The sequence below is a fragment of the Apodemus sylvaticus genome, chromosome 14 (genome assembly GCF_947179515.1).
Source record: "Apodemus sylvaticus chromosome 14, mApoSyl1.1, whole genome shotgun sequence".
In the NCBI taxonomy this organism is placed as follows: domain Eukaryota; kingdom Metazoa; phylum Chordata; class Mammalia; order Rodentia; family Muridae; genus Apodemus; species Apodemus sylvaticus.
Window position 1 is genome coordinate 12,017,196 of NC_067485.1, and position 26,209 is coordinate 12,043,404.

The window sequence follows — 26,209 nt, forward strand, 5'->3', positions numbered from 1 at the left end:
AGGGACCAGGTCTGTGCATGGAGACACTCTAGACATGAAGCAAACATTCCTGAGTAAAAACTTCCTAATCTCTTACAACCAGAGGCAAGCTGTGCTGATTCCGGAAGGGAAAGAGCATCCCTCTGTTCTCTAATTGCCCTGTTCTCTCTGCAGACACTGCTCCAGGCCACACTGCTGGTGCCTTCCTGAGTAGGCAGAGTCCTGGCACATGGGGAGGGAGACTTGGACCCTTACAGGCCTCCTCAGAGCAACTTTTTCTTGTATATTCCAAACTTGGATATTAAGGTTTAAAGAGAGAGATTAGTCCAAGGGGCCCTAAAGAACTGAGCTTAGGTGTGCAGTCAGGGTTCAGAAGGACAGAGCTTACATGGTGGCCGTCCACTAGCACAGAAGAGCATTCTCTCTGAGGTGATGCAGAGGGGAGGCAAGTCTTCTCTCCCCAGATTCATTTTCCTTTGTCTCCCCCTCAGTCTGCAAGTCACCTGGAAACACGTGAGGTGGTACTCCACCACGGCCTTCTCATCTGACCCCTAGGCTCTGTAAGCCTCCTGGTACCTTGGGTTTAGGTAGAGAAATTTGGATAACTCAGCCCACAGATGGATTTCCATTCTCCTCATTCAAGTCTGTTGAAGAGGATTTACAGGACCCAACCTCTTGGGACCTGCCAGTGTCTTGGGCTCAGGAGCTGCTTGTACATCTGGTGGTGAGGGCCCTGCCTTGTCACTAACCGTGGTATGCTGTGGGACACATGCGAGATGTGGGCTGGGGTATGTGGAGCTGGCTGAGCAGTGAGGGACCGTTGTAAGAGATGCCCCTCTTCAGTAACGCGGCATCAGGACACTCACTCGGAGCTCTCAACTCCTGTATCTTACCTTTGCGACTGCATAATAATGCCTCCCCGGCACCTACACAGTGAAGAGCCTGCTCCGCAGCCACGCATCCCCACTCTGTTCTTCAGTCCACTTCTGTTCTCAGTTATCGTCTCTGCTTTGTAGATGAGCCCACTGGGTCCTAACTGGGGAGTAAACAGATCACTCAAGCTCACACTGACCCGTACTCAGAAGCAGGTCCCAGCCCTCTTACACCCTGGAGCCGACACAGACTCAGAATGAATAAACTGTCCAAAGCCACCATCAGGGGCTTCTTTGTACTCCCCCCCCCCCCCCCCGAGACTGCTCTCTGTCTGCTCTCATCAGCCCCTCCTCCCTGCAGGCCCGAGGAATATGTGAAGATCATGAGTCTCTGTCTTCAGCAAGTGGCAAAGCTAGGTCCCAAGCTGAGGTATCACAGTGTTCTTGTTCGGTAGCAGACCTCTGCTGAAACTGTCTTCTTTTGGCAGGAAAAAGAGAAGGCCCGGTTGGCAACAGAAGCTCTGAAGCAGGTGAATCGTGTTTCCGGAGGCCAGGAGCCACGGCCTGCCAGGGAGAGGCTCCTAGAGTGGCCTGACCAGGAACTGGACCGGGTCAATAGCTTCTTGAGCAGCCGCTTGCAGGAGATCAAGAGCACCGTCAAAGACTCCCTCTGTGCCAGTTTGAGTATGTGTGAGCTCAGCGTGGATAGCAGTGGCTTTAAGGAGGGGACTATGGAAGCTCAGACCCTAACCCCTTCAGACCTCAGCGGCTCCTCTCAGAAACAGCCTGACATCAACCTTGACCTGTCCCCCTTGACCTTGGGTTCCCCTCAGAGCCACACAATACAAGCCCCAGGTGAGCCAGTCCCACCATGGGCAGAAAGGAGAGACCCTCACCCACCATGGACAGAGGTGAGGTGCCCCCCTCCTGGTATCCCTGAGAATGGGCTCGTGAGAAGACTCAACACTGTGCCCAACCTGTCAAGGGTGATCTGGGTCAAGACACCCAAACCAGGCCACCCAAGCTCTGAGGGAAGTTCAAAGGAAGCTCCCAGTTGCAAGCAGGAATTGTCAGAGCCTGTGGCCGCAGGTGGGAAGCCAAGGAAGAGCAAGAGACAGGGGAGTCACGCAAAGAAGACTGAGGCAAGTCCAGCCTCCTGGCCTCCAGCTGATCTAGAGACTCCCAGTGCAAAGACCCAGATATCTAGCCCCAAGCAGCCAGGCAAGGGCTCAGAGCCTGCCAAAGCTGGCAGTGGTGCAGAACCTGGAGAGTGCAGCTGGGGGAGCCGGCCAGCACCAATTCAGGTTGACAGCTCCAAACCTGACAAGAAGGGCAGTTCCTGGCAGAACTGGCCGGGTGGGGCCAAGGCACGGACTCTGGAGCAGGAGTCTGAGCAGACCCCTGGCCCAGCAAGGCCACAGAGCTTGTCCCAGGGCAAGGGCCGCAGCCGCCGGAGCCGAAACAAGCAGGAGAAGTCAGCCGCCTCCTTGGGTGAGTGCACCAGGAACCAAGTGGCTGAACCCCCACTCCAACCAAGCCATGGGGTGGAGGGCAGTCCCAGCATGACCCCAGAGGCCTGCCATAGGCACTGAGCCCTCCTGGCTGTGTCTTCCTAGACGATGTGTTCCTGCCCAAGGACTTGGATGGGGTGGAGATGGATGAGACAGACCGAGAGGTGGAGTACTTTAAGAGGTAGGTGTGTGCTGCCTGCTTTTCCCAGCTGAGGGAGCCGACGTTCTCGCCCGAGCCCCAAGGCAGAGGAAACCCATGGGTTCCTCACTGCCCTGCCAGGCCCTTCCACATAGTTTGAACCCAGGGAACCTCTTGGCAAGATGATCATCTGGCAAAGTGTAAGGCCTGAGGTGAAGGAGCCGTGCCAGCACCCAGGAGCAGGGTTTCATGGTGCTCACGAACTTGTTACATAAACTAGGCTGGCGTCAAACTCACGGAAATCTCCAGGGCTGGCTTATTTATTTATTTATTTATTGCTTGTATTTCTGTTCTAGTGGGCCAAACTCTAGAAAAGTCTAGAGAGATCAGAAATATACAGCCCAGTGATTGATGCCATTACAGGCATAATGGTATGATGGGGCCTTCAAACCAGCCTGGGGGCTAGAGGACACTGTTCTGGAGAGGTGAGGCTGACGTGCAGTTTGAAGAATAAGACTGAGCTGAACTCAGCAGGGACGGTGAAAGGTGTGACAGTGGACGTCATGTACAGAGACTAAGGCAGGGACGGTGAAAGGTGTGACAGTGGACGCCATGTACAGAGACTAAGGCAGGGACGGTGAAAGGTGTGACAGTGGACGCCATGTACAGAGACTAAGGCAGGGACGGTGAAAGGTGTAACAGTGGACGTCATACACAGAGGCTAAGGCAGGGACGGTGAAAGGTGTAACAGTGGACGTCATACATAGAGGCTAAGGCAGGGACGGTGAAAGGTGTGACAGTGGACGTCATACATAGAGGCTAAGGCAGGGACGGTGAAAGGTGTGACAGTGGACGCCATGTACAGAGACTAAGGCAGGGACAGTGGAAGGTGTAACAGTGGACGCCATGTACAGAGACTAAGGCAGGGACGGTGAAAGGTGTGACAGTGGACGCCATGTACAGAGACTAAGGCAGGGACAGTGGAAGGTGTGACAGTGGACGCCATGTACAGAGACTAAGGCAGGGACGGTGAAAGGTGTGACAGTGGACGCCATGTACAGAGACTAAGGCAGGGACGGTGAAAGGTGTAACAGTGGACGTCATACACAGAGGCTAAGGCAGGGACGGTGAAAGGTGTAACAGTGGACGTCATGTACAGAGACTAAGGCAGGGACGGTGAAAGGTGTGACAGTGGACGCCATGTACAGAGACTAAGGCAGGGACGGTGAAAGGTGTGACAGTGGACGCCATGTACAGAGACTAAGGCAGGGACGGTGAAAGGTGTAACAGTGGACGCCATGCACAGAGGCTAAGGCTAAAGGTGTAACACTGTCTGTAACAGTGGACACCATGCACAGAGACTAAGGCAGGGACGGTGGCCAGTTTGGAGCTCACAGCTGTTGTCTTAATGCATTGTCCCCTGGCCTCATGCACAGGAGTTCTCAAGCCTGTCAAGCCCCGACACCTGGGAGTCACCATGTCTGTTTAGAACCAACTCGTTTCTTTATTTGTTTTTTTGTTGTTGTTGTTGTTTTGTTTTGTTTTTTTTAAGAGTCTTGCCAAATAACCCGGGCTGCCCTCACACTCATGGCAGTCGTGGGTGCTGGGATTACAGTGTCTCACTCTAAGCTTCCAGCTAGTTTTTGAGTAAATGGGACATGTTTTGTCTAGAGGCAGGAGAAAACTTCTTACTGTGTTTTGCCCATATTTCCAAAACCCAATAGGTTCTGTTTGGATTCTGCAAAGCAAACCCGTCAGAAAGTTGCTGTGAACTGGACCAACTTCAGCCTCAAGAAAACCACTCCAAGCACAGCTCAGTGAGGTAGAGACCCCAGCTATTATGTGCACCTGCTCCCTTCCGAGCTCTGTGCCCCCTAGACCTTTCTGTATGGTGGCTCCAGGGATGTGTCTGGACTTCGGGCTTGCTCACCTGCTTTCTGCAGCAACCACATCTCCACATTCAGTTGCTGATGCTCTGCACCGTCCTTGTGTGAGCTGACTCACCGAGGCCTCTGTTCTTCCATCCATCCTCCCTGATTGCTCCCTCCCTGAATCTTGCTGCTGCTTCTCCTGAAGGTCAGCTTCTTGGGATGTCAAAACTGGGGCTCAGCCTCCCAAAGCGTCCCGGCGACAGTAGACATCAGGGAGGTGGGCACTGGACTTGAATCTCACTTGTTCCCAGCCCTGAGGGAACAGTGACAGGCAGGTGAACTAGAGCAAGACCTTGCAGGCCATTGATAAATCATGGAGGTGTTGATAAGGATTCTTCCTAATCCTCTAGCACAAGTTCCTGAGAAACTAGTAGCTAAGCTGTCTATTGGGAAGAGACGGACTCACAGCAGCTCTGGCCTGCCCTCCACTCAAATAAGCCCTGTTATCTGAACTATTGACATATTGGGTAATGTCTGGGGGCTGGTTGCCCAAAACTGGAGAAAGCCTCCAGGCTGAGAGCTTTAGTGCAGACAAGATAGGCACACAGTATTGGGGCCCACGGCTATTCAGTTCTGTGTACATTTTTTTATTTTATGAGTGCTCTATCTGCATATACACCTGCATGCCAGAAGAGGGCACTGAACCCCATTACAGATGGTTGTGAGCCGTTGTGTGCTGGGAATTGAACTCAGGACCCACAGTTCCATGTCCTAACTTCGTGCTGTGTATCTGCACCAGGAATCTTGTCTGACAGCTGCATAGCTGACCTTAGTACAGTGGGAGCGCTGACCTCTGTGCACATACATACTCGTGTCTTCCCCACCTGATGCTATGCTCCTGGGTTCTTGAAAAATTCTTCTCTGGGTTAAAGCAGTAAGCTTCCTGGACTCTGAATAACTCACCCAGGCAATACAGAGGCCTGAAGCCGGGGCAGCCTCCAGAGTTGAGGCTCCCTGTGCTGTGCATATGTTGCCTCCAAGTTAAAGCTGCTTTCTTCAGAGTCACTTCAGACTTCCTGTGCTTTGAGGAGTGGGATCCTCTGCACTTCAGGATAGCCACACCCCAAGGGTATCTTCTAGGGGTAAGGTGTTCTCTTACCTTTCTTTTCCACCACCACAAGAGTGATGAAATAGCCAAGACCCCATCTGTTGCCGCTATGGAGAGAAAAAGGGTCACACCTCACTTTCTGAGACCAGTTTCACTGGTCTCCCAAGAAACCTAATCCAGCCATCTTCTCCCTTAGTTGATCTCTTCCAAGACAGGAAGACCACTGTCCTCCTCCCTCCCCTCGCAAGCATACAGCCTGGAGCTATTCCATCATCTTCCACGAAGGTCTAGTAGGCTACAGTGCTGACCCAGCCCAGGCTGTCTCCTTGAGCCTGAGTAGGAGTCTGAATACAGGGCTGGCCTCCACTAGCACCTGTAAGTGGGAGAATGGTTGTCAGCATCGGAGCTCTTGCTCAGCCCTGACCTGCACAGGTGTGCTGCAGGAAGGGCCTTAGTTTCCTCCAGGGCTGTCCCATATGTTGACAGAACCTCAGGACTGGGCTCTATCCCAGTTTTAAACTTCATTTTCTATTGAAAATTTTCCTATTTCCATCCTGGAAATCTATGGCTTGGTTTTTTGGTTTTTTTTTTTTTCCAAGACAGGGTTTCTCTGTGTAGCCCTGGCTGTCCTGGAACTCACTCTGTAGACCAGGCTGGCCTCGAACTCGAAATCCGGCTGCCTCTGCCTCCCAGAGTGCTGGGATTACAGGTGTGCACCACCACCGCCCAGCTTCTGTGGCTTGTTTTTAGTCCAAGAAACAAAGTTAATGCTACATACTACCACCTCCACAGGCCCAGATACAGCAGGGGTCTGGGCAGAAGCTGGGGGTGTGATTCACAGGGACCCAGAGCCAGCAAGGCCAGCGGGGGGGAGGGGCCTGCACTTACTCTGACCCTGCCCTCTTTGCCCCTTTCAGCCCTGCCCAGGTTAATGTCTCCAGGTCATCTCAAGGCTCCAACTCAAGCTGCAGATGTAGTTCTGACCCGCCCTGCTCCCTCCACCCTGAACAACCCAAAGCTGAATGGACGCCATGCTGTGCTGGGGCCTTTGAGGACCTCAGCAGAGCTGCTTCCTGGTGCTACGCAGCCTCCACTCAGAGCCCAGGGATGGGCTGGCCAGTGAGCCGAGGGCTGGCAGCACTGCTGGCCCAACACTGCTCTCTGTTTGGTTTCTGTTTTGTTTTTTTAATTCTTTACTTTTGATACTGTGAATATCTTTCATGGAGAAAGATAAAGCAACATTTGGACACAGTTAGTGTGATGGTGATTTGCTGGTCTGGATGGGGAGTGGGAGAGATCTGTGTACTCAGAAACAGAGGTCTGCCTTAGTCACCATCTAGAGCAGTACTCTGCCAAGGCAGACTGTCAGTTCTTACTTAACTCTTAAGAGTCCCCAAGCAATCTTGAGTGGAGCTGACAGCCCAACATAACAGAGATGGGGAACAGCAAAGTGACTGCTAAGCTGTCTGGCTGGGCCCAAAGGCTGTTGTCACTGTCTAGGCTCAGCCTCCTATTGGGAGAACTCAGGCACATCAGCCTCTAACACTGTATGGGCTGGGTAGCTCAACAGTGGCTGCCACTAGGCTGGTTCAGTCTAGTGCTGAAGTGCTGGACAATTTCTGGAGAACCACTGATCTTTAATTTTTATTTTTATATGTGTGTATGGGTGGTTTTTTTCTGCATGTGTATGCATGCACTACATGTATGTACTGCCTGTGGAGGCCAGAGAAGAGCATTGAATCCCCTGGCACTGCAGTTACACATGGTTATGAGCTACCATGTGTTTGCTGGGACTTGAACCTGGGTCCTCTGGAAGAGCACAGTGCTCTTAACTGCTGAGCTATCTCTAGAGCTCAAGAGAGCCCCTTAATCTTTAATCTACATTGGAAGACTGAGGAAGCTAAGTTCTGATGTCAGCAGCAGTAGCAGCAACCGAATAAATGCATCCATCACGAGATATGAGTGAGGACAGACAGGCAAAAAGCAACAACTTTCCCTGGGCTCTCCTTATGTCCAGGCTGCACCGGAGAGAGTGCAGCCCATTCCAGGGTAGTGTCTTGGCCCCTCAGTTAATGCACAGGAAGTGAATGCCCTTCCCATCCCAGGGTATTGTCCTCGCCCTCAGTTAATCTGCAGGAACTGAATGCCCTTACAGGTTCACCCTGCCTGCGCAGTGTCTAAGTACCTTGGGAAACAAGCTTAGCCCTTAGACTTAGTTTTCCCCTTTGCAAGATTACCACGTGGTGGATACAGGTTAGATATGCCCTTTTACATATGTATGAGACCAGAGGCCTGAGGCCTTTACAACCACCACCTGCAGCTCTAGCCAGTTGGGAGCCACCCATACCTTACCAACACATCTGGAGCAGTTAAAGGCAAACACCTTATATGAATTCAATCTGCCTGTCCTGTGGGAATGGGCCGTGTACCCACTCATAGACCTGAAAACAGAACCCATGATAAACGTCTGTGAAGTCGAGGGATCCCTGCATCTTCCCAAATCCTAGTGTAATGTCCATTTACTCACAATGCCTCATGCACTAAGTCCAAGCTAAAGTCTCTTTAAGATCTATTTTAGGTGTGAGTGTTTTGCTCACCCTATAAGCCTGGTGTCCAAGGCCAGAAGAGAGCATTGGATTCCACAGAACTGGAGTTGTGTTTGTGAGGTACAATGTAGTGCTGAGAATTCAAATCTGGGTCCTCTGCACAGACAAATGCTCCTAACCCAAGTCACCTCTCCAGCACTGCTAAATGCCACTCTTACCCAAGCTTCTGTTAGCAGCAGCCTCTAGAGAGGCGCTCTGCAGTTGAAGGGCCTATGGAAGCGGGGCAGGCCAGAATCCCTGCTCTTCCCCTCCTCTCCCCAGCCACTCCACAGGAGCAGGAGCCAGAGCACAGGAGCACAGTTCCTGCTTCTCCACCTGGTCAGTCTCAGGACAGGGAAGCAGAGGAAGCCTTTTCTCTGTGTTGGTTAGCTTTGTTTTTCACACTTTAAACAGCTATCTAACATTCCTGCTGTGGCAAAAGTAAAAGTCTGGCCAAGTACCTACCAAGACTTCCCTAGCTTTGGCCTTCAGCACACAGTCACCAACAAGGCCTGCTGCCCTCAGGGCTCCGTACTTTCCTTCACATTCCCCACCCTGCCACAATTACTCTTCCATTATGAATTCCAGGTGTTTGTTTCTTTACCGGAAGATGAGTTCTTACTATGCAGCTCAAGCTGGCTTCAAACTCAGATCTGCCCACTGAGTGCCGGGATTAAAGGTTCGTGCAACCACCTGGCTTTTCTTTTCTTTTAATTATTCCTCACATCCTACAAGAGAGGTCACTTGCTATGAATATCATGAAAATTGATTTGCACTGCCTTTGTGATGATTTCATGCTTGGTATTGTTTACACAATCTCAGTACTCATGAGGCTGAAGTAGGATGATCACCACAAATTTGAAGCCAGTCTTGGCTACATGGCAAGACCATCTCTTAAGGAAAAAAAAAGATCCTGTATTTCTCCCAATCTCAAAACAAGTGAGTTCTCTCTGGCACTGCATGGTGATCAATGCTCCTATTACAGGTAAAGACTCGGGAAGGGGCAGCCAGCACTAGCTCTGTCTCTCCTCCTTAAAGTTGGACTCCTGACAACCCGGGCCTGGTCTCCTTTTCCCCCTGCCTCACACCAGCCCTGAGATCTCTGCATATGCCCTAAGGAATTTGTGTATTTGCTCTACGCTTTTCCTTTTTCTGCTCTCCTGATGGTGACTCCTCCACTTACTCGCAAACCCAGATCCCAGCATCTCCTCTGTGCTATCTCTAGCTTCCCAGGCGGTCACTCTGAGATGTATATCATTTACAATAAAACATACAAGGTTAAAAAACACCTTGAGCCAGGCAGTGGTGGCGCACGCCTTTAATCCCAGCACCAGGGAGGCAGAGGCAGGCGGATTTCTGAATTCGAGGCCAGCCTGGTCTACAGAGTGAGTTCCAGGACAGCTATACAGAGAAACCCTGTCTCGGGGGGGGGGGGGGGGACATAAAACAAAACAACAACAACAAAAAAAAACACCTTGACCATTAGTTTACTTCCAACCCCATCGAAAGAGTGGTGTTACATCACACTAAAGAGGAATCATATTCTGCGAGCACCGCCCTCGAGGAACACTGCTTGCGGGGCTGGGACTCCTGGCCGCCAGAGGGCACAGCGCTCCCGTGCTGAGGGTAGTCAACAGCTCCTTTAACTCACGACTTGAATCTTCTGCGCATGCCTCAAGTCCTCCCGCTATCCACAAGGCTTCGCCAGACTCAAATAGCTCCGCCACCCGCCCACAAACGCGCTGGAAGAAGATTGTCCCAGTTCGCGATCCGGCGCTCACGCCGTTGCTAGGCGACCACAGCAGTTTTTCCTATCTGATTGGAGCTCAGATGAGGTGTGGCTTTTTTGTCCCAGCATTGCGCATGTGTGCGGCCTGCAATGGAGGAGTCGGAACCCGAGCGGAAGGTGGGACTGAGGTTTGGTCCACGCGAGGGGTTGCGGGTAGGGGGGGAGGGGCCGCGGCTGACTCGGGTCTCCGCAGCGGGCACGCGCGGACGAGGTGACTGCGGGTGGGAGCCGCTCCGAGGACGAAGATGAGGACGACGAGGACTACGTGCCCTATGTGCCATTGCGGCAGCGCCGGCAGCTACTGGTGAGGGGCCGCTTCGCGGGTGCAACGGCGACATGTCCCCGGCCGTCAGCGGGAGGGGGCTCTGGGGAGCGGTAGTAGTACCTTGGGACGTGGTTCTGAGGAAGACCAGGGACTAGGGAACCTGAGTTCCGGACAAACGTGCGCCTGCTTCAGTGCACACGACCCCCTTCCCGGAAAAAAACCCACATCTTAGGTTCCGACCCTCCCGGGTGCTGTGTCCCCTCACCTACTGGGTCTTGGGCGTGACTCTGAGGGACACTGGTGGAACTTCAGCTCCAGAAGCTGCTGCAGCGAAGACGCAAGGGAGCTACAGAGGAAGAGCAGCAGGACAGTGGCAGTGAACCCCGAGGGGATGAGGACGACATCCCGCTGGGCCCTCAGTCCAATGTCAGCCTCCTGGATCAGCACCAGCACCTCAAAGAGAAGGCTGAAGGTGGGCGGAGCAGGAAGGAGGGAGGATGAGCCTAGGCTGCAGTGCTCCTGGTTCGCTGACATCTTTGGCTTCTTTTTCTCAGCACGAAAGGAGTCCGCCAAGGAAAAGCAACTGAAGGAAGAAGAAAAGATTCTGGAGAGTGTGGCCGAAGGCCGAGGTACCATTATAGTTGGTGCAAAGAGGAGGTGGGCTGAGCCAGGTGTCAAACAGGTTGTGTGCCTCTGGCGAGCAGGAGCCTCATTGAGCTATGTCTGTCTCCTCAGCCTTGATGTCAGTGAAGGAAATGGCCAAAGGCATCACATATGACGATCCAATCAAAACTAGGTATGTCTTTCCAGTCAGCATGTGTGGTTGAGACTGGCAGTGGTACTGACGATGCCCATCTGTAGGGACTGGGGAGGGAGCTACTCCACTGTCCTGTACTATACTGTACTGTGTTGACCTCTCCTGCCTGCTGCCTACCCACAGTTGGACACCCCCACGTTATGTCCTGAGCATGTCTGAAGAGCGACACGAGCGCGTCCGGAAGAAGTACCACATCCTGGTGGAGGGAGATGGTATCCCGCCACCCATCAAGAGCTTCAAGGAAATGAAGTTTCCTGCAGGTATCTGCGAAGGAGACCCCATACTTTATCATCTTGCCTCTGTGAGAGCGTGTCCCAGTACCCGCTGCGCTCAGCACTGGGGATGGAGAGTTGGATATAGAACATCCCTCTGTGGTTGTTGGTGGCACTTGGTTTTGGGGGAGAAGCTCTTTTGAGACAGGATCTCTTTCTGCACCCTGGGCTGACCTCAAATTCAAAACACGCCTCCTGCACCATCCCTGCTGAATATTCACGCTAGCACTGAAGGCATGACTGCCATGCCCTATGGGCAGGTGAGGAGATGTGCAGGCCTGAAACCAGATGGCATTATGGAGTCCTGATTGTTCCCGAGCATGACATGACCAGGCTTTTTCCTCAGACCCAGCAATCCAGTCACCTGTGCGCCTAGGTTCAGAGCTTATAGGCATGTCCCACTGCTCCTCGTGAGAGGAAGGGTTTCCTCAGACATATTTTCAGGTGCCTCAGCTGTCTTCTGCTTCCACAGAGCTTTAATGAAAACTTAGACCGAGTCAGCCAGTGGGCCTCGGACCCACTGTTTCATGACCCCCAGCCTCTGTTTCATGACTTACAACTTAACAGGGAAGAGCTAATTTTACTGGATTCCAGATGCCAATAAAACACCTATGCTTTTCTACAGCTATCCTTCGAGGCCTGAAGAAAAAAGGCATCCTCCAGCCAACACCCATTCAGATCCAGGGGATCCCTACCATGTAAGTATGGGCTGTGGGTGTGGCTGCAGCAGGGAAGCCACGCCCATTTATCCCCCTGTCTCCTGCTGGGGGGGGGGGGCCAGTCCTGAAGCTGTCATCTCCCGACAGTCTGTCTGGTCGGGACATGATCGGCATTGCCTTCACTGGGTCAGGCAAGACCCTGGTATTTACACTGCCCGTCATCATGTTCTGCCTGGAACAAGAGAAGCGGTTGCCTTTCTCCAAGCGGGAAGGACCCTATGGGCTTATCATCTGCCCCTCGGTAAGACAGGCTAACCCTGTGGTCGGGAGAAGGGCTGGGCTGGCCTCTGGTACCAGCCTTGTCTCTGCCTTCAGCGAGAGCTGGCTCGACAGACCCATGGCATCCTGGAGTATTACTGCCGTCTGCTTCAGGAAGACAGCTCACCCCTCCTGCGTTGTGCTCTCTGCATCGGGGGCATGTCGGTGAAAGAGCAGATGGAGACCATCCGACAGTATGGACTGCTGGTCCCACAGGCATCCCCAGGGTTCCCAGAGAGGCAAAAGAAGCCTTTACCTTAGCTAGTACATGGGCCTCACAGAGCTCTCCTGGGAGCCCAGCCCTGGAGGGAAACAGTTTGGGGTAGAATAGAAAGATGCAGCTGGATGTTGTAGGAGTATAGCAGGTGGGATGTCCCAGTCTCTGGGATGTCGTGGGAGTACAGCAGGTGGGATGTCCCAGTCTCTGGGATGTCTTGGGAGTACAGCAGGTGGGATGTCCCAGTCTCTGGGATATTGGAAGTCAGAGAAGGCTTTGCAGGGAAGGTGCCATTGAAATCTGGGGTATTCAGAAAAATCAGAACTATTCACTGTGAAGACTAAGAAGGCTAAGGTACTTAAGTAGACCAGACCCCAGTAGCACCTCTGTCGGTCCCTTCCAGGTAATGCAAGCCCAGCAGACATCTCTAGCACTCTGGACCAGGCCCCATGAATATGGTCACATAAGAACCCACCCTCTGTCTGAGTATTCCCAGGCTCAGGGAAGATGCAGGCATATAAGAGATAGTCAGGTCATCAGAAACATGAACCCAGCAAGGCCAGCAAAGGGATGCAGGAACTAGGAGCGAAACCTCTAGAGGTTCAGGACAACCCTCGTGGGGAAGGCATGTCAAAATAAGTGCAGGCCAGAAAGGTCCAGCCTCTACTAAATAAGCTGCCTATGCTATATGGAAGATAGCCTAAAGGAAGTGCTGAGAGGCAGGGGAGGGCACAGCAAAGGCAGAAGGCACCACCCAGCCTCTTGGTGGGTCGTAGGGATGGATACCCAGGTACACAAAACTCAGGGTGTCTGTGTTCTCAGTGGTGTGCACATGATGGTAGCCACACCGGGACGCCTCATGGACTTGCTGCAGAAGAAAATGGTCAGCCTAGACATCTGCCGCTACCTGGCCCTGGATGAAGCTGACCGCATGATCGACATGGGCTTTGAGGGCGACATCCGCACCATCTTCTCCTACTTCAAGGTGCGTGACTCTTGCACGTAGATACACACACACTTATGTACTGCATGCTGAACTGCCGGGCCCCTGTGCTGCATGCTTCCTGATCAGGGCCTGTGGCTCAGCTGTTCAGTAGCTGTTCTCCGTACAGTCGTACACGCCCTTAGCCCAGGGTTCTCAACCTCCCTAATGCTGATCCCACAACAGCTCCTCGTGGTGTGCTGATCCCAAGCACAGTTACTTCATCACCACTTCATAACTGTGATGTTGTTGTTGTTATGCATTGTATTATAAACATCTGATATGAAGGCGCTCTGATGTGGGACTCCCAAAGGGGTTGAGACCCTCAGGTTGAGAACCACTGTCTTAGTCCTGGCTTTTCTCAGGGCCAGCGGCAGACTCTGCTCTTTAGTGCCACCATGCCGAAGAAGATTCAAAACTTTGCCAAGAGTGCCCTGGTAAAGCCTGTCACCATCAATGTGGGTCGTGCTGGAGCAGCCAGCCTTGATGTCATCCAGGTATGCACACACTCCTGGTGGGCAGAGTCCTGGGTGGATGCTAAAGTTGGCCTTGCTCGTGAAGCTAACCAAAGAGTCCACCTGTGGCTTCAGCCAAGGCTGTCTAGCCCTCACAGCAAGAGGCTTCTAGTGCAGACTGGGAGCCGGGCTGCAGTGTCGGGGCCATGACTGTGAGCTGAGCCTTGGCATCCCCTGACCTGGCCTCTCTGGTGGCAGGAGGTGGAATATGTGAAAGAGGAAGCCAAGATGGTATACCTGCTTGAGTGCTTGCAGAAGACGCCCCCACCTGTGAGTATAGGTGGACCAGGCTGGTCCCAGAGGTCCCGTGATGAGTGGGATGGGATGGGAGGGATGTGTGCCAGGCGGTAGTCCGTGTGATGCCTTCTGACTAGAGTGGCCTTTTCGGGGCAGGTGCTCATCTTTGCAGAGAAGAAAGCAGACGTGGATGCCATTCACGAATACCTCCTACTCAAGGGGGTGGAGGCCGTGGCCATTCATGGGGGCAAAGGTCAGGATGGCCAACACATTGGCATAGCTTCCTCCCTTCCCATTCCCCTTCCCCGTTGGGCTATCCTGCACTACTCCCAACACTCCTACTATAGTTCTGACACCTACCTGACCCACCCAGACCAGGAAGAGCGGACCAAGGCCATAGAGGCATTCCGGGAAGGCAAGAAGGATGTCTTAGTGGCCACGGATGTGGCCTCTAAAGGCCTGGACTTCCCTGCCATCCAGCACGTCATCAACTATGACATGCCTGAAGAGATCGAGAACTATGGTACAGAGGGCGGGGATTGGTGGGCTGGGAAAGAGGAGGGCCGGCTCCGGGCAGCGGACCAGAGGCTGTTCCTTTCCCTGCAGTGCACCGGATCGGCCGCACTGGGCGTTCAGGAAACACGGGCATTGCCACCACCTTCATCAACAAGGCCTGCGGTGAGGCGCTTACCTTAGCTACCTGGCTCTGCTTCGGGTTCTAAAGCCAAGATAGACCCTGATGGCGCTCATTGTCTCCCTCAGACGAGTCCGTGCTCATGGACCTCAAAGCCTTGTTGCTGGAGGCCAAGCAGAAGGTTCCGCCTGTTCTGCAAGTCCTGCACTGTGGGGACGAGTCCATGCTGGACATTGGAGGTGAGTGCAGAGCAGGTCCATGCTGGGATTGGAGGTGAGTGTGGAGCGTGGTCCATGCTGGGATTGGAGGTGAGTGTGGAGCGTGGTCCATGCTGGACATTGGAGGTGAGTGTGGAGCGTGGTCCATGCTGGACATTGGAGGTGAGTGTGGAGCAGGTCTGTGCTGGGATTGGAGGTGAGTGTGGAGCGTGGTCCATGCTGGACATTGGAGGTGAGTGTGGAGCGTGGTCCGTGCTGGACATTGGAGGTGAGTGTGGAGCATGGTCCGTGCTGGACATTGGAGGTGAGTGTGGAGCATGGTCCGTGCTGGACATTGGAGGTGAGTGTGGAGCGTGGTCCGTGCTGGACATTAGAGGTGAGTGTGGAGCGTGGTCCGTGCTGGGATTGGAGGTGAGTGCGGAGCAGGTCCGTGCTGGACATTGGAGGTGACTGCGGAGTGTGGTCCGTGCTGGACATTGGAGGTGAGTGTGGAGCGTGGTCCGTGCTGGACATTGGAGGTGAGTGTGGAGCAGGTCCGTGCTGGACATTGGAGGTGAATGTGGAGCAGGTCCGTGCTGGACATTGGAGGTGAGTGTGGAGCAGGTCTGTGCTGGGATTGGAGGTGAGTGCGGAGCATGGTCCATGCTGGACATTGGAGGTGAGTGTGGAGCAGGTCCATGCTGGACATTGGAGGTGAGTGTGGAGCAGGTCCATGCTGGACATTGAAGGTGAGTGTGGAGCAGGTCTGTGCTGGGATTGGAGGTGAGTGCGGAGCGTGGTCCGTGCTGGACATTGGAGGTGAGTGTTGAGCAGGTCTGTGCTGGACATTGGAGGTGAGTGTGGAGCGTGGTCCGTGCTGGACATTGGAGGTGAGTGTGGAGCAGGTCCATGCTGGACATTGGAGGTGAGTGTTGAGCAGGTCAGTGCTGGACATTGGAGGTGAGTGTGGAGCAGGTCTGTGCTGGACATTGGAGGTGAGTGTGGAGCAGGTCTGTGCTGGACATTGGAGGTGAGTGTGGAGCAGATCTGTGCTGGACATTGGAGGTGAGTGCGGAGCGTGGTCCGTGCTGGACATTGGAGGTGAGTGTTGAGCAGGTCTGTGCTGGACATTGGAGGTGAGTGCGGAGCGTGGTCCGTGCTGGACATTGGAGGTGAGTGTGGAGCAGGTCTGTGCTGGACATTGGAGGTGAGTGTGGAGCAGGTCTGTGCTGGACATTGGAGGTGAGTGCGGAGCGTGGTCCGTGCTGGACATTGGAGGTGAGTGCGGAGCGTGGTCCGTGCTGGACATTGGAGGTGAGTGTTGAGCAGGTCAGTGCTGGACATTGGAGGTGAGTGTGGAGCAGGTCTGTGCTGGACATTGGAGGTGAGTGTGGAGCAGGTCTGTGCTGGACATTGGAGGTGAGTGTGGAGCGTGGTCCGTGCTGGACATTGGAGGTGAGTGTGGAGCAGGTCTGTGCTGGACATTGGAGGTGAGTGTTGAGCAGGTCAGTGCTGGACATTGGAGGTGAGTGTGGAGCAGGTCTGTGCTGGACATTGGAGGTGAGTGTGGAGCATGGTCCATGCTGGACATTGGAGGTGAGTGTTGAGCAGGTCAGTGCTGGACATTGGAGGTGAGTGTGGAGCAGGTCTGTGCTGGACATTGGAGGTGAGTGTGGAGCAGGTCTGTGCTGGACATTGGAGGTGAGTGTTGAGCAGGTCTGTGCTGGACATTGGAGGTGAGTGCGGAGCGTGGTCCGTGCTGGACATTGGAGGTGAGTGTGGAGCAGGTCTGTGCTGGACATTGGAGGTGAGTGCGGAGCGTGGTCCGTGCTGGACATTGGAGGTGAGTGTGGAGCAGGTCTGTGCTGGACATTGGAGGTGAGTGCGGAGCGTGGTCCGTGCTGGACATTGGAGGTGAGTGTGGAGCAGGTCCATGCTGGACATTGGAGGTGAGTGTTGAGCAGGTCTGTGCTGGACATTGGAGGTGAGTGTGGAGCAGGTCCGTGCTGGACATTGGAGGTGAGTGTTGAGCAGGTCAGTGCTGGACATTGGAGGTGAGTGTGGAGCAGGTCTGTGCTGGACATTGGAGGTGAGTGTGGAGCAGGTCCATGCTGGACATTGGAGGTGAGTGTGGAGCAGGTCCGTGCTGGACATTGGAGGTGAGTGTGGAGCAGGTCTGTGCTGGACATTGGAGGTGAGTGTGGAGCAGGTCCATGCTGGACATTGGAGGTGAGTGTGGAGCAAGTCCATGCTGGACATTGGAGGTGAGTGTGGAGCGTGGTCCGTGCTGGACATTGGAGGTGAGTGTGGAGCGTGGTCCGTGCTGGACATTGGAGGTGAGTGTGGAGCGTGGTCCGTGCTGGACATTGGAGGTGAGTGTGGAGCAGGTCCGTTCTGGACACTGGAGGTGATGAGTGTGGAGCAGGTCCGTGCTGGACATTGGAGGTGAGTGTGGAGCGTGGTCCGTGCTGGACATTGGAGGTGAGTGTGGAGCAGGTCCGTTCTGGATACTGGAGGTGAGTTGAGCAGTTCTTGCTGACACAGGAGGTGAGTGCGGAGCGTGGTCCTAGTCTCCAGTGTACAGCGGCTCCCTTGGGGCTGGTAAGGCAGACAGATTGAAATACCAGGAAACCAGTCCTGGCTGATAGGGCCAGCTGGGGTCAAGATCCAAGACCTGAAACTTGGTCCTAAGTCCTTGCTGTCCCTTCTCTCCACCCCCAGGAGAACGGGGCTGTGCCTTCTGTGGAGGCCTGGGCCATCGGATCACTGACTGCCCCAAACTCGAAGCTATGCAGACCAAGCAGGTCAGCAACATTGGCCGCAAGGACTACCTGGCCCACAGCTCCATGGACTTTTGAGCCGTCTGTTTCCCCTCATCTCCCTGAGAGTCAAGTCCCAGGACACCAGCCATGTGCACACCAGCCCTCAAGACAAGAAGCCAGCCTCCTCGGCCCAGCAGGCCTGGGCAGCCCCAGCACCCTCAGAGTTACTATTTCTGTTCTCTTCTCAGCTGCCATTAAAGCACAAACCTTTTTCTTGGACCAGATCTTCCTCTCTCTCTCTCTCTCTCTCTCTCTCTCACCCACCTGCCCCTCAGTCCTGCACAAGCCTCTGCCTCCAGTACCACCTGAGGCAAGACATCTGCATCTTCCAGAGTTGCCAGCCTCCTATAGAAGAGATTTCACTGGCTGGTGTCCCCATCTGGGCTCAGGGTATCTGGTCGGGATACCTGATAACTCAGGAGCCACCATTGAGGGTCACAGGGAAATGGTTGTGTTCCTGTGTGTGCCTGTGTGACACTGCCATCAGCTTCAGTCTCCTGTGCCAGTTCCAGGGCTTCTAAATCGCCCTGGCTGCTGCCCCTCCCTGCCTGTGCAAGTTCCCTGAAGTCCTCTGCTCTACCTGCTGAGGAAGTGGCACATGCCACAGAATCGCCATTGTGGCCATAGGCACCCTCCACCTCCATCCTGCCCCACTCTTCCCTGGGCTGTAAAGACAAACCAGCCAGGCTGATGCTGCCACAACTGGGGAACCACAGGTAAGATGTGTATGTGCAGATGGCCTGTTGCAAGACCGGCTGGACCACCGACCGGGACCTCACCTTGAAGAAGGGGCCACAGAAAAGGTATAGACTACCCAGGTGTCTCGCAGCTCTCCTGTGCTGGGGACTCTGCAAGGCTCAGGCTGTCTGTCACTCTGTGTGGCCTCCAGCAAGTTACTTAAGTTATCTGAGCCTTGATTTCCTCATTGCTGAACTGTCAGTGAGAACGCAAAAGACAGGATCAGACTGTGTGAGCTCAGAGCTGCCGGGACCACAACCATGGTGGGCACGAGCCAGGTGCCAAAGGCCTTGTGGATGTATTTTCATGTGCAATGTGTGTGTCCCCCCCCCTGCCCCCAAGCAGCATTCCTCAGCTGTGTTACAGCAATCTTCCCCAAGGTGACATTGCACAGATGACAAGACACTTCCATAATTTGTATTCTTGCAAAGCCCCAATACTGGCCTCCAACAAAGCAGGTCAGGTTGGGTAGGGGCAAAGCCACTGGGCAGGAAGCAGCACTTTAAGAAGCATGTGACCTCCCTGGGGAGCACGCGCTGGGGGCCTGCCCACCCACACAAGCAGCGAACCTAGACAGGAGCCCTTGTGGCCCGCTGCCTGAAATGTCTGTTTTGTGGTGCTTCACTCTCCAGCTTTGGAGAGTGGTCAGGAAAGGCCTCCAGGAAGAAGCAGCCACCTGTGGCAGGGCAGAGCAGTGGTAAGGGATGGCCAGAAGGGCCTGATCTGAAGAACTGCACCTCAGGGAGTAAAGGCGAGGGCAGATGGGGTAGAATTGCCCAGGCTAGACTCAAGGAGAACAACAGGATTGGTGGGCACTGCCAGGGTGGGCCCAGGTGGAGTGAGGATCTGGAGGAACCTTAGAAATATTTCTGAAGCCAGGCATGGTGGTGCACGCCTTTAATCCCAGCACTTGGGAGGCAGAGGCAGGTGGGTTTCTGAGTTTGAGGCCAGCCTGGTCTACAGAGTGAGTTCCAGGACAGCCAGGGCTACACAGAGAAACCCTGTCTGGGGGAAAAAAAAGATTTCTGAATGCTGTGGCAGGTGCCAAGACCCAGTACCATGAGAGGCAGATGTGCCACTCAAAGCAGCCAGTTTAGTCATCTGGAGAGAGAGAAGGTCCAAGGCTGGGCAGCTCCCGTCCTCACATCGCACAGCTGTCTGGGAATGGGGGTGGGGGAGGGCTCATGACTCAGGGCGTCCACCCTGTGGTCAAACACTCATCTCCAGCTGATCCAGGTGCATGCACGAGACGCGGTCCTCGTCCCCACCCCACCCCTGACCTCACCGGCCCCAAGCTCCTCATAGGCAGGTATGGGCTCCTTGAAACAGCAAGAATCCTAAGAAAGAGATTCGTTCTGAGTACTGTCCCTTAAGTGAAGACCGGACTCCCCTCCCCCGGCCCTGCAGCTGTCTCTGGACAGAGGGAGGGGGAAGTGGCCAAAAAAAACGAGAAGTAAGAGAAGTTCCTGTCCAGCCTGTACCAGTCTCCTCAGGACTTGAGAGCTGCCTGCCGTGGCCATGGACTCTGTGGAGACCCCAGTCAAGGATGGCATCCTCTACCAGCAGCACGTGAAGTTTGGCAAGGTGGGGACCCCAGGCTGTGAGCCGTGGACAGAGGGAAACCCCGGCTTGGCCCACATAGCTTATCTAGACCTGAGAGAACCAGGAAGGGAGTCTGGGTGAGGTGAGACCTGGCAATCTGAGAGTGGAGGTTCTCTGCCCAAGAAGGTAAGGGATGAAGCACCTTCAAGACTGCCTCAGCTAGTGGTAGAGATGCCGAGACCACGGAAGGGTTGGAAGAGTCAAAACCTTTGTGTATAATGGCTCTAAGAATCCTGGAGAAGGCCAAGGCCTGTGTGGCAGGAACCCTCCAGGGATGGAGCAGACAAAGGCTGGTTCTCTGGATACTGGGGAGGAGATGGGGTGAGAATTCGTTTTTTTCTTCTCCTTGAGCATCTGACTGTACACCCACGGGTCAGCTACAGCTGCTCCTGGGCAGATCAACCGTCTGTTTCCTTTGCTAGATGGCATTTGCATGTTTCCTTCCTTACCAGCACGAAGCAGAGGCCGCCTTCCCACCCCACCCCACCCAGGCCATGGCCCAAGTGCCCTTTTGGGTTGTGTAACAACAGCGTCAGTTGGTCTGCCCCAACCACTAGGTACTATTAACTGTGAAGGTCACCCAGAAAAAGGCAAGATGTGACTTGAACTCAGATCTGACCAACACCAAGTATGGACTTCTCCCTGCCTACCCCTGCCCCAACAAGGCCACCTCCTTCCTCTGTATCCTAAAGTCTTAGAGCAGAAGCCAGGCAGCCAGCTGCTGAGCAGCTTGTATAGAGCCAAGGGGCAGGGGCAGCTCTCTTCCCAAGGGTCTCCTTCCTTACAGAAATGCTGGCGCAAAGTGTGGGCACTGCTGTATGCGGGAGGCTCATCAGGCGTGGCCCGGCTAGAAAGCTGGGATGTTCGTGACGGTGGCCTAGGACCAGCAGGTGACAGGTCCACAGGGCCTAGCCGTCGAGGGGAGCGCCGGGTCCTACGCTTGGCTGACTGCGTATCTGTTCTGCCGGCCGATGGCGAGAGCTGCCCCAGGGACACCGGTGCCTTCCTGATTACCACCACCGAGCGAAGCCACCTCCTAGCTGCACAGCACCGCCAGTCATGGATGGACCCCATCTGCCAGCTGGCCTTCCCGGTGAGTGTGATGTGAACTAGCCTGCTGGGACCACCTCACCCTGCTTACCTACCCACGGCCTTGCTTGGTCAGATCCTGCCCCTTGGTAAACACTGCCAAAACCCTGCAAATATGGACAACAGCGTAGAAACCCACAGAAGGATCCTGTGTTCCATGCATATTATAGAGAAGATAAAGCCGGACCTAGGTCAGGAGGACAAGCGGGCCTAGACCCTGGATGACAAGAGCTAGCCCACAAGACAGTGGTCTTAGACAGGTGTCTGAGCGAAATGAACAATGACTGTAACACAGTGGTGTCATGGGCAAAGGCCCTGGGGCAGGAAAACATGGTCTATTTAAAGGAACAGAAAGTAGGCCAACCAACAGCTTAGACAAGAGTCAAGACATTTAGAAAGTTCAGTGAGAGCCTTTTGAATCCACCCTGGGCCATGTGTGAGTGAGAGGTTTTATGAGGAACCAAAGGGGGGGTGACTTTGGGTATTAAAGCCAGAGGCTAATGGTGGTAAAGTCTCAGAGGTTAATAGTGGTAAAGTCTTTGTGGTCGCCTGGAGGTGAGACAGCACATGACCCTCCTTCCCCCAACTCCTACCCTACCCCTGAGGAAGAGATAAACAGAGCCTTGTGATTAGAAAGTCGAGCACAGCCAGTTCCAGGCCAGCCTGGGCTATTTGAGACCCTATCTCAGAACCAAAATGAAAAACAACTAGTGTTGAAATATGACATGAAAGACACCAAAGAGTCAGGCGGTGGTGGCGCACGCCTATAATCCCAGCACTCTGGGAGACAGGCTGGCGGATTTCTGAGTTCGAGGCCAGCCTGGTCTGCAGAGTAACACATATGTTTTCTTAATGTTTAAAGTTCCTATGACTCTCAGAATAAGCATATCCACATAGACAGACAGCAGGAGCACTCGGGGCGTGGGAAGGAGGTTCTGACAGCTGGCTCCCGGGACAGGCTTTCATCTGAGATGATGACAGGTTCTGGATTAGGTGCCGCTGATGGCCGTACAAACTTGTGAATATACTAAAATCCACTGGACTGGGTGGGTACCTTAAAATAGTAATGTTGAGGGCTGGAGAGATGACTGTAGTTAAGAGCATGACTGCTCTTACAGAGTAGCTGAGTTCGATTCCCAGCAGCCACGTGGCAGCTCACAGCTGTCTGTAACTCCAGTTCTGGAGGATCCGACACCCTTGCACCAATACACATAAAATAAAATTGGATAAATTAAAAAATTAGTAATATTGATTTGTATTGTTTAATTGTTTTGAGACAAAGGTTTCTCTGTGTAGCCCTGGCTGTTCTAGAACTCACTCTGTAGACCAGGCTAGCTCTGAACTCGGAGAGATCCACCTGCTGACCTCCCAGATGCTGGAATTAAAGGTGTGCACCGCCACTGCCCAGCTTATCATTTTTGTTTTTGTTTTTTTTTTAAATTAAAAAATGCACAGAGAGCCGGGCATTTGTGGCACACTCTTTTAGTTCCTGTGCTTGGGAGGCAGACTCTGGTAGGTCTCTGAGTTCAAGGCTAGCCTGGTCTACAAGTGAGTGAGTGAGTTCCAGGACAGCCAGAGCTACACAGAGAAACCTTCGTCTTGAAAACCAAAAACCAAACCCCCCCCCAAAAAAAAACAAATCCGGGTGGTGGTGCACACCTATCATTCCAGCACTCCTACAGAGTGAGTTCCAGGACAGCCAGGGCTACACAGAGAAACCCTGTCTTGAAAAAACCAAATCCAAAACGAAAAACAAAACAAAACAAAAAAGACAAAAACAAAAAAGGAAAGAAAGAAATGCAAAGAAAGAGAGAGACAGAAAGAAAGAAAGAGAGAGACAGACAGACAGACACAGGGTGAAGAAGAGGAAGATGAGGCGGAGTTTGGCTCTGGCTATGCTCATGGGTCAAGGTGATCACGTGAGGTGGCCATTTCCTGACAGATAGGACTGGCTGTAGGATGGAGGTCGAGGAAGGTCAAGGGTGACCTACAAGTGACTACAGAAGAAACCTGGACATCAGCTCAGTGCTACCCTGCCTCTCCACTGCTGCATGCCTGCAGAGGTCCATGCAAGCCAGCACACGGGCTGTAGATGCGTGCCCTCAGCTGCTTAGCTTACAGCACCAGGACTGGCCGTACTCTAGACTAGCACCGCCCCCCCCCCCCGCCCCCAGTGGGCACTGCTGCCCCATAGTCCAGATAAGAAATGACCCAGGAGCTCCCGGAGCCCTGCAGTGTGGGTCAGAGTCAGGCTAGCCCTGGGAGCTTTGTCTGCTGAGCCCATGGAAGGGATGCGATGGGGGAACGGGGCGGACTCGAACAGATGACTTCAATCTGCTCCTCAGGGTACCGGAGAATGTCCCTCGGGCTCAGGACGGGCCGAGAGTCCACAACGGGGCTTTGTTCCCATGGAGGAAAATTCCATCTACTCCTCCTGGCAGGAAGGTGAGTCAGGGGAGACCCTGGGGCAGCCTCACCCCTCCCCTGGTGGCGAGGTGCCTGGGAACTGACAAAATGCCCTTGCTTCCCGAGGGCAGTGGCTGAGTTTCCTGTGATAGTGCAGAGGACAGAGGCCACCGCCCGCTGCCAGCTGAAAGGGCCCTACCTCCTGGTGCTGGGCCAAGATGACATTCAGCTGCGGGAGACCTCCAAGCCCCAGGCCTGCTTCAGCTGGCCCTACCGTTTCCTGCGCAAGTTTGGCTCAGACAAGGTGAGGCGCTGGGCACCCTGCCCGCTGTCTGTGGGGAAAGGTGGTAAGAAGTCAGTGCCCTGGCTCCTCTGATCTGGCTGCCACTGATCCCTGCCTGTGTCACTTGTGTGCAGGGTGTGTTCTCTTTTGAGGCTGGCCGCCGCTGTGACTCAGGTGAGGGCCTTTTTGCCTTCGGTAGTCCGCGCGCACCAGACATCTGTGGAGCTGTGGCTGCAGCCATTGCCCGCCAGCGGGAGCGTCTTCCAGAACTGGCCATGTCTCCACCCTGCCCCCTACCTCGGGCACTCTCCCTGCCCTCCTTAGAGCCCCCTGGAGAGCTTCGGGAGGTGGCCCCAGGATTTGAGCTGGCCACTTCCAGAAAGCTGCCTCTACCTGATCCTGGGCCTCAAAGCCTACCGCTGCTGCTCAGCCCCACCCCCACCCCGGAAGGAACGGCATTCGCCGGTCTCTATGCTTCTGTGTGCAAGCAGACCAGCAAGCACACAGCCCCTGGGGAGCATGTCTATGAGAACGTGTGTGTGCTGGAGGCTAGCCCTGGGCTGTCCAATGGGGGTCCTGAGGCCCAAGAGGGCCCTCCAGGTGGCCGCAGCCCCCTGGGCAGCCCCGTCTACCGTAACAGTGAGGATCTGAGTTGGCCTGGCTCGGCCCACGACAGCAATCTGGAAGCTCAGTACCGGAGGCTGCTGGAGCTGGAGCTGGATGAGGCTGGCGGCACAGGCCGCCCCGAAGCACACACCGGCATCAAGGCCAAGCTGGTAACCTTGCTGACCCGTGAGCGGAAGAAGGGCCCCGTCCCCTGTGACCGGCCCTGAAGGCCTGCGTGGCCGCAGCAGGACAGAGGTGATCTCCCAAAATAAGCAACACCTTGGAACATACCCTGACTACTCTTCACGTACAGGACAAGCCAGGTGGCCTGGGGAGGAGCCACACTGCCCTACCTCCTCCCTCAGACACTGTACAGATTGACCAGTAATAAAGCTTGCCTGTCTGCATCCCCTCAGATCTGCCTGTGGCCCACTTTCTCCTGGATCCCTCCTGCCCACGGTCCCCTGCGAACACCAGACCTTGGTGCTGGGCCCCAGGCACCGAGTGTCCCGAGCCTGACTTCAACCACCACTGGGCTAAAATCTCCTTGAGCAGATGGACATGAGGCGGGTGGGTTGGGCTCTGTGTGGTTCTGTGCAGCAGGGATGACAGCCAATCAGGGAGACGCAAGGCCTGTTGACAGATGTGCTCCAGAACTGAGTCAAAAGGGTGAGCATGGCCCAACCAGGCGGGCTGTGGAGCTGGCCTTGCCAGGCTTAGGAGAGTCAGCCACAGAGCAGTCAGTGCCTTCTGTCCTGCAGTGAACTGGGTCTCCTTGGAAAAGCTATCAGCTAAACTTGGCAAGGAACAGTAGGAAGGCTGGATCTGAGGGAACAGGTAAGCGGAGCAGCCGAGCTGTGGCGAAGGTGCCCAGCACTAGGGGGTCGGGGTGAGGGACAGGCAGAAGGGCTATCACTTGTTCACTCCAAAACACTCGTGGCTGATGGGACTTAGGCAGTCAGCAGACACATCTGGGGAACCTCGGCTGTGTCATCAACTAGAAAGAAACTGAAAATATTAAGATAAAGTCATATGGAAAGGCAGCGGAGCTCAGCGGTATGAGACCCACCTAGTATGAGGTAGACCCTGGCCTCAGTTCTCAGCACCACACACACTGAGGAGAAAACACACAGGCTGTGTTACTCAGGGGGGAGAAGCAAATGTATCCCTGTGTTTGAGGTGAACCGGGTCTTCATAACAAGTTCTAAGTCAGCTGAAGCTACAAGATGAGAACATACCTCAAAACAGATATTAATTAAAAAAAAAAACCACAACACCGAAAAGACTAAATTATATATTAGACCTAATCCGCCATTAAGATTTTCACTTGAAGCTGGGCGGTGGTGGCGCATACCTGCAATCCCAGCACTTTGGGAGGCAGAGGCAGGCGGATTTCTGAGTTTGAGGCCAGCCTGGTCTACAGAGTGAGCTCCAGGACAACCAGGGCTAAAACCCTGGAAAAAACCAAAACCAAATAAAAAAAACAAACACAAAAAAAACAAAAAAAAAACCCCAAGATTTTCACTTGAGAGCTGGAGAGATGGCTCAGTGGTTAAGAGCACTGACTGCTCTTCCAGAGGTCCTGAGTTCAATTCCCAGCAACCACATGGTGGCTCACAACCATCTGCACAGGGATCCAATGCCCTCTTCTGGTGTGTCTGAAGACAGCTGCAGTGTACTCATATATATAAAATAA

The 26,209-nt window shown here is 54.1% G+C and overlaps 3 protein-coding genes and 1 long non-coding RNA gene across 18 annotated transcripts in view; all 4 read left to right on the plus strand.

Moving 5' to 3' along the window:
- Nucleotides 1-6,731, plus strand: part of Fam193b (family with sequence similarity 193 member B) — a 33,613-nt gene extending 26,882 nt beyond the window's left edge. For all 9 annotated transcript variants that reach the window (XM_052156318.1, XM_052156320.1, XM_052156319.1 and 6 more), the window contains 4 exons: nt 1,340-2,342; nt 2,468-2,543; nt 4,226-4,323; nt 6,398-6,731. In XM_052156318.1, the coding sequence (XP_052012278.1) occupies nt 1,340-2,342; nt 2,468-2,543; nt 4,226-4,322 (1,176 nt within the window). In that variant the 3' untranslated portion in view covers nt 4,323; nt 6,398-6,731. The remainder of the gene's footprint in view (nt 1-1,339; nt 2,343-2,467; nt 2,544-4,225; nt 4,324-6,397) is intronic.
- Nucleotides 2,553-4,217, plus strand: LOC127664403 (uncharacterized). Of its 3 annotated transcripts, none has more exons than XR_007973199.1 (3): nt 2,553-3,439; nt 3,489-3,635; nt 3,783-4,217. It is a non-coding gene; the product is annotated as an uncharacterized LOC127664403 (long non-coding RNA). The 3 variants fall into 3 exon arrangements; XR_007973197.1 differs by having other exon boundaries at nt 2,553-3,390; nt 3,440-3,635; XR_007973198.1 differs by having other exon boundaries at nt 2,553-3,047; nt 3,097-3,635.
- A 3,051-nt stretch (nt 6,732-9,782) lies between the features above and the next one.
- On the plus strand, nt 9,783-17,825 carry Ddx41 (DEAD-box helicase 41). 2 transcript variants are annotated; one of them, XM_052156329.1, is made up of 17 exons: nt 9,783-9,971; nt 10,048-10,158; nt 10,432-10,591; nt 10,674-10,748; nt 10,855-10,915; nt 11,060-11,196; nt 11,834-11,906; nt 12,015-12,168; nt 12,243-12,379; nt 13,225-13,387; nt 13,750-13,881; nt 14,098-14,169; nt 14,293-14,389; nt 14,510-14,659; nt 14,743-14,814; nt 14,899-15,009; nt 17,689-17,825. In XM_052156329.1, exons 1-17 carry the CDS (start codon nt 9,945-9,947, stop codon nt 17,823-17,825), a joined length of 1,869 nt encoding a protein of 622 aa, XP_052012289.1. In that variant the 5' UTR covers nt 9,783-9,944. The 2 variants fall into 2 exon arrangements, with proteins under 2 accessions (XP_052012289.1, XP_052012288.1); XM_052156328.1 differs by lacking the exon at nt 17,689-17,825 and adding an exon at nt 15,400-15,418 and having other exon boundaries at nt 9,786-9,971; nt 14,899-15,043.
- Nucleotides 17,826-18,321: 496 nt separating this feature from the next.
- Dok3 (docking protein 3) lies at nt 18,322-24,928 on the plus strand. Of its 4 annotated transcripts, XM_052156333.1 has the most exons (7): nt 18,322-19,224; nt 19,764-19,836; nt 19,935-20,111; nt 20,917-21,222; nt 23,564-23,663; nt 23,756-23,928; nt 24,042-24,928. In XM_052156333.1, the coding sequence occupies exons 3-7, from the start codon at nt 20,046-20,048 to the stop codon at nt 24,738-24,740; spliced, it is 1,344 nt and encodes a 447-aa protein (XP_052012293.1). In that variant the 5' UTR covers nt 18,322-19,224; nt 19,764-19,836; nt 19,935-20,045; the 3' UTR covers nt 24,741-24,928. The 4 variants fall into 4 exon arrangements, with proteins under 4 accessions (XP_052012293.1, XP_052012290.1, XP_052012291.1 ...); XM_052156330.1 differs by having other exon boundaries at nt 18,322-19,836; XM_052156331.1 differs by having other exon boundaries at nt 19,764-20,111.
- Nucleotides 24,929-26,209: the final 1,281 nt, after the last annotated feature.

What these genes read in the sequence shown, in the direction of transcription:
- Ddx41 (XM_052156329.1), top strand. Translation starts at nt 9,945, where the DNA reads ATGGAGGAGTCGGAACCCGAGCGGAAG. An exon ending in GGAAATGAAGTTTCCTGCAG is followed by an intron (nt 11,197 to 11,833) that starts GTATCTGCGAAG and finishes GCTTTTCTACAG; the next exon opens with CTATCCTTCGAGGCCTGAAG. An exon ending in GTCCATGCTGGACATTGGAG is followed by an intron (nt 15,010 to 17,688) that starts GTGAGTGCAGAG and finishes CTCCACCCCCAG; the next exon opens with GAGAACGGGGCTGTGCCTTC.
- Dok3 (XM_052156330.1), top strand. Translation starts at nt 20,046, where the DNA reads ATGGACTCTGTGGAGACCCCAGTCAAGGATGGCATCCTCTACCAGCAG. An exon ending in CTACTCCTCCTGGCAGGAAG is followed by an intron (nt 23,664 to 23,755) that starts GTGAGTCAGGGG and finishes TCCCGAGGGCAG; the next exon opens with TGGCTGAGTTTCCTGTGATA. An exon ending in GCAAGTTTGGCTCAGACAAG is followed by an intron (nt 23,929 to 24,041) that starts GTGAGGCGCTGG and finishes ACTTGTGTGCAG; the next exon opens with GGTGTGTTCTCTTTTGAGGC.